At 42.2% G+C, this 9,756-nt stretch overlaps 1 protein-coding gene across 1 annotated transcript in view; it reads left to right on the top strand.

Moving 5' to 3' along the window:
* The first annotated feature begins 7,555 nt into the window (after positions 1 to 7,555).
* The window catches only part of LOC102892743 (2'-5'-oligoadenylate synthase-like protein 2), a 13,933-nt gene continuing 11,732 nt past the window's right edge, over positions 7,556 to 9,756 (top strand). The window contains exon 1 of the mRNA XM_025044524.1: positions 7,556 to 7,882. Within this exon, the coding sequence (XP_024900292.1) occupies positions 7,685 to 7,882 (198 nt within the window). The 5' untranslated portion in view covers positions 7,556 to 7,684. The remainder of the gene's footprint in view (positions 7,883 to 9,756) is intronic.

Raw genomic sequence — 9,756 nt, 5'->3', positions numbered from 1 at the left:
AAACACTCAGTTTTACAATCTGAACAATTTTTTGGTAAGAGCTGAACTTGGATGCCAGAAAGGCAGAGAGGAACTACCCCTGTACTTTATGTTATTCTATCACAGGCAACAAAGCTGTGAATAATAACCACAGAAACCCACTGACCTCGGGATCTTTCCAGTTAACTTCTGTAATCATTCATTCAGCAAACATCCAGTAGGCACTGGAGAGCAAGCTGTGAGCAAGAGAATCTGGTCTATCTTCCTTGTGAATTTCTCCCTCACATTCAGCCTTCTGTGGGGAGGTGCCTTCAGCGTGTGAGCTCAAGTTCAGGTCTGGTTCCTTGTAGCAGACAGTGGTGATGAATGTATAATACATGAGGGGAGGGACAATGCCTGCCTATGAGAATGAGAAAGGTTTCATGGAGGATCCCGAAGGATAAGTGGGACTTGGCAAGTAGAAAGGGGTGGAGTAGTAAGTGCATCACAAGAAGATGAAGATAAGGATGTTTCAGGAAGTAGCCGTGGGGTTGAAAACGTAAGAAGGGGAGTAGTGAGAGATAAGGCAGGCTGAAATCAGACACCTCGATCTACAACCACATTCAAAATCTGAACTTTAACCATAGACAATGGATGGGAGACCACTAAAGGATTTAAACAGCAGACTGACCTTGTTGCCTGATAAACATTTTTTGATCTATAGTACATCTAAAAATGAACTGATTTAAGTCTTTCCCTTTCATATTGAACATAAATTGGACATTGTCAAAATAAAAAAACTTTTGTGATTCAAAAGACATCAAAAAATAAAGACAATATAGAGAAAAGTTTGCAAATCATATATATAGTAATAAACTTGTATCTAGAATATAAAAACGATTACAATTCAATTATGGAAAGACAACCCAGTTTTCTAAATGTACAAATAGACATTTCTTCAAAGGAGATATAGAAAGAGCCATTAAGCACATAAAAAGATGTCCAACACCATTAGCTATCAGGGAAAAACAAATCAAAACCACAAAATCACTTCACATCCATTAAATGACTATAATCAAAAAGACATAATTGTTGGCAAAGATGTGGACCAACTGGAACCCTCATACATTGCTGGCTGCTGATGGGAATATAAAATGGTGTAGCCACTTAGTATGGCAGTAGGTACACAAATAATGAAACAAGTACTATATGACTCAGCAATTCAACTTCCAGGTGTACAACAAAGAGAAATGAAAACAGGTCTCTTCCCTTAGCTCCCAGCCCAACCAGGGCCCAAGAGCTGTAGGGCCCATATCCAAAAGAGAAGTCCTATTCCCACACCAGGACTCACACCATTGGCGCCCCCTCTGGTCACATTGAGGGATGCAGGTATGCCAAGAAGTAAGGTGGCCCCCAAGCAGGAACTGTGCACCCTTTCTCCAAAGAAGAGACTTTGTAACTCACTTCATTTCAATGAAATAAAGGAGCTGAAGTGCTTAGTGCAATACCAGGCATATGATGATGAGGCACAAAATAGTTCATTATTATTTTTGTTCTTTTTTGTTCATTTTTTAAAATTTTAATTAGTTTCAAGTATACAGTACATTGGTTAGACATTTATATAGTTTATAAAACAATCCCCCTAATTGCTCCTTCTCTCCTCTGGTTTTCTACCTTCAATTTTTATTCTTAATTAAACGTGGACATTGATAGCAGTGGGCTCTAAGTCATTTTAGGGGAAAGTATGGTTGATGAAGTGCTTGAGATTGAACTGGGAACCAAGTTGGCTTACTCTTGGGAAATAAATTATTGCTAAAAAATTAACAATAACATAATGCATTGATTATATATGCCAGGCCCTATGCTGAGTGCTTTACATGCATAATTGCCTGAAATTCCCAACAATCTGGAATCTAGAAACTCAGTGAATTAGACCTTTGGAAGCATTAACTAATAACAATAATGATAATGATAATAATAATATAATAAAATTAATAGAAAATAAATGAGAACCTAGAAGCCCGTACAGTAATCTGAGTAGGAAGGCCCCCTCATTGAGTGATAAAAGAAGACAAAGTTGAGAGAATAGTAAAAATTAATCCCACTTTTCTAGATCTTGATTCTCATTGCATTAAGTTGCTTTTTTATGAAAAATAGGGGGCCGGAAAAGTACCAAATGATTGATCCTGCTACAGATGGGATGCCTTATTTTTTAAAATTAACTTTTTATTTTGAGATAGTTGTAGATTCTCAATGCAGTTGTAAGAAATAATACAAAGTGATCCATATATGCTATATTCAGATTTCCCCAATGGTAACATCTTGCAAAACTATTGTACGATACCAGGACCTCCATGTTGACATTGATGCAGTTTAGATACAAAACAGATTCATCCCCACAAGAATCCCTCATGCCTCCTTTTTATAGTCACATCCACCAGCCTCTCATTTGTTTCAAGCATACTCTTAATTGCTTATTTGAACATTTTTTATGATAGCTGTTTTAAAACCTTTGTCAGATATTTCTAATACCTCTGTCATCTCAGTGTTGGCATCTGTTAATTGTCTTTCTTCAATCCATTTGAGATCTTCCTGGTTCTTGGTGTGATGAGTCATTTTTCATTGAAACCTGGACGTACTAGGTATTATAAGACAGGGTCTTATTTATAGGTTCTGTTTTAGCTGGATTTTCTGACACTGCTTGAGGGGTAAGGGGTCCTGCCTCATGCTCACCAGGTGGGTGTGGACATCCAGGTTCCCCACTTGGGCCCATTAACCTCCAAGGGATGAGGTTCTCTGTACTGCTGGGGGTTGGAGGAGTAGTTGAGTTCCAGTTCCCCATCAGGGCTCCAGTGATACCTTGGTGGCAGGGACCGATGAGTGTCTCATTAGTGCTCCCATGTGACCTCACTGACACCAAGGGTAGAGAGAGGGCCTTTTGGCCACTGAGTGGTGGTGCAAGTCTGCCCTGACCCCACCCTAGTGGGAAGAGAGGGTGGACCTCCTCTTTACTGCTGGTTGGAGAGTGGTAGTCCAGGTTCTGCCCAAATTCGACTGACACTGGGGAGTGGAGGACTGCCTTCCTTGGCATCCAGCAAGGATGAAAGTCCTGACTCCCTACTCAGCCTTCTCTGGTATCACACTACCTGCCCCACTGCCAGAAGCGGGTTGGGTGCCTCATTACAGCCTGGAGAGGGTAGAGGTCAAAACTCTCCACTTGGTCTTTGCTGATGTGGGTAGGTGATTTATTTAAACAAATGTTCTCTGGTTTTTACTTTATGCCTCGACTCTGTGATGCAGATGAGAAGCAGAGCATTCAGCTGGATTCTTTAAAATTAGGCCAGACGGTGTCATTGTCTGAGTACAGTGAGGAGAATGGCCAGAAGGGAGAAACAGGACTTGAAACCCCGATTAAATATTCTATTAGTCCCTATTTGGGATGGAACTAAATAACATGTGCTGGCAAGTCAGCAGAGGATGGTGGCTGTGAACATGAACTTTGGAATCAGACAGCGCTGGATGCACGTTCCAGCTCTACCATTAATTGGTTGTGTGACCCTGAAGTTATTTCACCTCTCTGAACCTCAAGTATAAAAATGAGAATTAAGTAATTGTCTGCTATTATTTTCATTACTACTTAGAGCCTACTTAGTCACTTCTCATTTGTTCTTCCCAATATCTCTGTAGGGGATACTGTGGCAGATTGCAAAAGATGGCCACAAATTATTCTCCTCCATCTAGCCATGCCCTATGTTGTTGCCCTTCCACATTGACTCCAGCCTTGGTCATGTGACTTGCTCTGGACGATGGGGTATTGGTGAACGTGACACATACAGAGGCTTAAAAAGTGCTCATATGTAGAGCTTGCTCTCTCTTGCTGCACTTGGATCCGAGACACCATGTGAAGATGCCTAGGAAGAAGCTAGCCTGCTGGATGATGAGAGTCCTGTGACCCAGTAGTACCTCTTCACCTCAGCCAGCAGCCTCCAGCCACCAGACATGTGAGTGAGGACATCTTAGCCCACCCATCCATAAGCTGACCTTCCAGCTGACCACAGATGCAGAGCAAACCCACAAACAAGTCAGCCCCCAAAGAGGTGAGCTAAATAATGTATGTTGTTTTAAGCCACGAACACTTTGGAGTGGTTTGTTACACCAGTAGATAAATGATATACAGCCCTTGTCCTCCCATTTTACAGACAAGGAAATTGAAGCTCAGAGAAGCTTGCTGGAAGCCATGGAGCCAAGGCTCAGTCTCCTTCCCCTACACTAGGTAGTGAGGCCCCCTCTGCCATCCCCAGCCCCCTGAAGCAGGGCCAGTTATTGATAAGACAGCTGGCAGAGTGAGGGCTGTGCTCACTGCCTCAGCTCAGTGACTCACTGGGAGACCTGGGCCATGCCTTTAACCTCTTTAGCCTGGTGGACCTGTAATCTGCTGCTCAGAATATCTGTAGAACTATGTCCAGCCTGGAGCATGGGATGGAGACCCACACAGTAAGCTGGAGGACACAGGCTCTTTGAGAACTCACCATTCACTGGAAGATCCTCAAATGTTCATCAGTCCCATTTTCCCTCTGTGACCTGGCCACCTACTCTTTGTATCTGATGGCCAACATGGAGGACCATGGATGTATGAAGTTTCTAAAATTTCCTTGGACAAGATGGAGTAAGAATGGCAAAAAATAATCCACAGTATCCTTGACAGAGCACACACACCCTGTGTTGCAGACTCTGGGTTTGGCACTGTACTCGCTTTACCTGATTTTATTCCCCCACAAAACCTGGATTGACTCTCACAGCCAGCCATCAGCTTGTCCTGCTCTGTCACCACACCTTATCCATTCACATTTCCAAAAACACAATCTCCTTCTCCCCATAGTCGCAAGTTCCCCAAATGTGCTCAGTACATATGATCCCAATGAATGGCAGTCTTATTTTTGCCATTACCAAAAAGAAGAGGAAAATCTGCCATTTCGTGAGGGGGTTGGGGTGAGAGTGGCTTTGAACTTATAGCACTGAGTGCAGCTGTATTTTGCACATCCTAGGGATGGGCAGTGGAAACATAAGTCCTAAAGGATGTGGCTACATGTCATAGGTGATTCGGGATTATCCATGCTTCCCTTGAGTAAACCTGTACAAGACTCTAAAATAGGAGCCAGGAGGGAGAAAATGTTTCAGGCTTTTGGGGAGATGTGAACCACCCCAGTCCCCATCACCAAGTGTGGCCAGAGAGCCAAGAAGTGGATGAGGCTTCCTGCTACCCAAGAGCTCCTTCCTGAATTTTCCCAATCCCCACAATTGTTCCCTGTAGAATCCCCAGCACCCAGTAGAATGCATGGCACATAATAGGAATTGAATAAAATGTATTGGTTGAACAAGACAATTTCACCATTTGAGATGTGACTCTGGTTTAGAATGTCTTTTGATCCTTAAGAGTTTTTACAGCAGAGATTCTTAACTTAGGGTCCAGGAAGCCCCTGAAATTGTATGCAAAATAAAGGTATAAATATGCTTTTCTGGGGAAGGAAGGGCCCATAGCGAATATTTAACATATTCTCTAGAGTGTACGAGATTCCCATAAATTGAAAAACACAGAGTAAATCAAGAAGCAAGCATGCTTAAAAAAATAATCCTAAACCACCACCATTCCATTAGAATGACAGCATTGTACAACCAGAGGGACATTTGGGATAGTCCTTGATGGATGTCTTGATGGGACAAGTAGGAGATTATAGGACATCCCCTGTCCTCCACCTTTGGTCCCTTTTATAGACTAAAAAATAGCCACGAGACTGAAGTGCTTATTCTTGCTATGCAGTCTGGTACAGCTCCCTTGTTTATTCAGCCAACATTAACTTGGGCCCCACTGCGTGCCACGCTCTGTGCTAGATGCTGGGACACATGTTTCCTGTCCTCAGGGTTCCCGGTGGAGAGGACATATAACAAAGTACCCATTGAATGAGTCTGTCTTATTCATCTCTGTATTCCCCAAGCCTCATCCAGTGCCCAATGCACAGCAGGAGCTCAATAATTAGCAACTGCTCTGGTCAGCAGTATAGTATGGTGGTCAAGTCTCTGGCAATTGGAATACAGAAAACTTGAGTTTGAATCACACATCCTGTCTAGTTATGTGCTATGTGACTCTAGATAGGTCAAATCATCTCTCTGAGACTCAGTTTCCTCGTGTATAGGATGGGACTTACATCATAGGGTCCTGTGTGGGTTTTAAGGAGCTAATTCATGAAAAGAGCCTGGCAGACACTGTGTGCTCAACAGCTTATATCTATTGGGGTTAATATCGTCACCCTAATGTCAGTGAGGCCCGGTAAACACTCTGGTCTCCATGTACCTTCTGGAATATGAGGGATTGATCATACAACTGTTTCTACCAAACTAGGATCCTAGGAATTAGAAATAGTGGCTGTTTTAGGTGGGTGTAGAGCACCACCTAGTGAGGAGAAAGGGAAATTAGTCAAAATGTTGCAGTGACAAACTGCGCAGTACAAGGTGACTCCAAATCTAAGTCAATTTTTCCAATGGGCTAATAATAAATATTTCCCAGTGAGAAATGAAGATTTGTTGGGGTTTTCCTACTTATATAAACTTTGTGGAAATAAAATATGCACTTATAATATTTATTTGTTTAGACACAGCCACGTATTTTGAAATGTTGTACTGAGTATTAGATAAGTATTACTCTTTTCCACTTTTACATTTCAAAAACTGTTTTCTACTCAAACTATTCACAGGCATCTCCAGCATCAGTATTTTCCTCATCTCTGAGGCAGTTTTTGATTCTTCTAAGCCAGTTTTCCAGGACCCAGTATCTTCTTTTCCATCAAGCAGAATGGGAGACAGGCCTTTCTGAATATTGAAGTTTTTGACAAACCACAGCGATACGCTCAAGTGGCGTTAGGATATTTTTAAAATGCATCCTGTAGGTGGATATTTGTGACCTTCACGATATTGATGGGACATTCCACCCACAAGAGCAAATGTAAGGTCCTCTTTTAGGAGTAATTGCTCAATCTGAGTTTAATTATCTGCCACTTGTTTTACAGATTCAGAGGGTTGCCTTTTTAGGCCTCCAAAACTTGCATTTATTGAGATCTTTTAAGGCCATTGTAGATTTCCCAAACTGTCCTTTGCTGTTCAAAATCAAGTATTTGAGAGAACCACCAGTGGAAACTTCTTAAAGACTTCCTCTTTTCTATAGGTTATTGGGGATGAGGCAGAAGTTCAGCTGGGTATAAGGAACAAAGCAGCAAATAGAGAGTGTGTTCGATTTCGCTCTTAGAGCTCAATCCATCCCAGTTCCAGGACCCCCGAGGCTCCGCCCAAGCCTCCGTCCAAGCCTCCACCCCAGCAGTCAGGCAACAGCACCTCCTGGCCCAAGGGGCAAACACAACCCAGTTCCAAAAGAGGGTGGCGTCTTTTCTCAGTGTTGCACGAAATGGGACCTGTGGGGAGACCTGCTCCAGGACAGTCTGGGAAATGCTCAGACTGAGAGCTCGAAGGGAGGCGCGAGGGGGCGCTCATTCCCCTCTCCCAGGCATTTTTCCTGGCAGCTTTAAACAGGAAGCAAAAATCAGCTCTGCAAATTCAGTTTCAGTTTCCAAACATTACGTGAGCAGCGAGGACCTATCAGGAGAGCTGGCTTCTGAGCCTCGACAGGGCTGGGCAGAAGTGGAGATTTATTCCAAGGGGGAGCCTAGTCCCCACAGAAATGGAGCCCTGCTGGGACCTGTATGAGACCCCTGCAGACAGTCTGGACACCTTTGTGTGTCAGAGCCTGCAGCCCCAGAGGGACTGGAAGGAGGAAGTGCAGGACGCCTGGGAGAGAACCCAGCGGTTCTTGAAGGATCAATGCTTCCGTGATGAGCTGATTGCTGACCAAGAAATTAGGGTGCTGAAGGTGGTGAAGGTGAGCACATGGGGACCCTGGGTGTTTGAATCCCAGCTCTGCTGCTTTGGGACTGTGTGACCTTAGGAGAGGGATCTTCCCCCCAGGCTCAGTCTCCTCCTCTTTAACCCAGATTTGTTGTTATCAGGAGTCAATGTGATGAAGTGTAGGAAAGTGTCTTTAAACAGTAAGTTATCCTACAAATCTAAAGGATGATGATGATCATCATAATTGACCAGAGAAAAATTCTGAGGTGTTCTAAATTAAATTACAGAAGCTGAAGAGTGAGACAAAGAGACAGGAATAATTAATCAGTTAATAGCTGTGGGCCAATAACAAAAGACTGCTCACAATTGCTAAATGTATATTGAAACTTTGAATCAACCTCCAAGTGTCTATTAGCTGACCACTAGACATTGCACCTTGCATATGCAAGAACTTGCAGGACTATTGCCTGTAACCATTCAAAAGTAACAATATTTCTTCTTTAGACTGTGCTCATATCATATAAATGCCCCCTGCTTCACCTTTTCCCTCTCCCATTATCTGTATCCAATTTAAATTCTTTCAAAACAACTTACCTCTTTCTTCCCCAAGAGATAATGTATAAAAATGCTTGTTAACTCCAGGACTGGGAACATGCTTCTTTTCTACCTGGTGTTGCTGCTGCTGGTCTAGCCTTCATGCCCTGGGACCTGGTCCTTTTCTGGCTAGCATATGGCTCAATAAACTCTTTCTTTTAAAAAGGCTTTCAGCCATGGGAGTTAAATTTTTTTGTTTAATATAATCATATTTTATTTTTATATTATTGTTATTGTTACTACTAGGGATCCAGCTCTCTGAGTGCCAGGGAGGCAGATGGAATATGGATAACAGGTCTCTATAAAATTTATGCTTTTATTTTCTATTTAAGAAAACCTACTTTACCCCCCAAGTCATAATCTCCTATATTTTTCTTCTAAAATAGCATTATATTATATTATATAGTTATATTAGAAACTACCTAGCAATTATGTAATGCCAGAGTGTACTTCTAGGGTTAAGTGAATTTTTAGGGGCTAACCATGAAATTCAACACCAATTTATAGCAAAGTTCCTCCTGAAAAAGTACTAACTTGTAATTCAACTTCTAACATATCACCCTAAATCAAAAGTGTCTTGACCATAAGTCCAAATTGTTCTCATTTTACTAGAATGAAAGACATTTGACATTAACTTAAGTAAATCAGTCTCTACCTGGGGGTGGTAATGGTTGCCAAGGGTAAGGCTGAAGAGGAAGAACATGCAGCTTTAAAGAATCTTTAAATAAAAAGTTGAAACCAAAGATTCAGGGGTGTTTTCCGCAAACCATGAGCTTCCAAACAGAAATTCAAGCTCTGTAGTTGCTTTAAAAGGTCCAACTTTGCATTTGTGGACTCTAGAGCTCCATCAGCATCTTTGCTTTCAGGACCCAAAACCGAAACAAGGAAATTCCCATCAGAATCAGAAATAAGATGTATATTCTCTGAAGGATGGATTTGAAAGTATTCAAGTATTTTAACATATGTTCTAAATAAAGCTCTTCTACGTAATGCAGGATGGAATGAATCCCCCCCATGTCCCCCAGTGGGGACTGAAGCCCTACACCAAGGGAGGGAGGGTCCTTGGCTCCATGCAGGAAAGAATTCAAGTGCACGCCAGTTAGAGACAAAGAAAAGTTTATAAGAGAAGGAATAACACTCCACAGACAGAGCATGCTCTCTTCTCAGAGTCAGAGAATGAGACCCCAAGTGTTTGAGGAATTCGATTTACATCTGATTCTTAGTTTCTATAAAAATTCAAGCTTAAAGTCTTTGTTTTTCTGTTTTCCTTTCAAGGTATGGACATGCAGAGTTAAAGGTATGGGCATAGATCTT

The sequence above is a fragment of the Pteropus alecto genome, unplaced genomic scaffold (genome assembly GCF_000325575.1).
Source record: "Pteropus alecto unplaced genomic scaffold, ASM32557v1 scaffold113, whole genome shotgun sequence".
Taxonomy (NCBI): domain Eukaryota; kingdom Metazoa; phylum Chordata; class Mammalia; order Chiroptera; family Pteropodidae; genus Pteropus; species Pteropus alecto.
The sequence above is the reverse complement of the archived record's forward strand: the minus strand, read 5'-3'. Positions and strand labels throughout refer to the sequence as shown.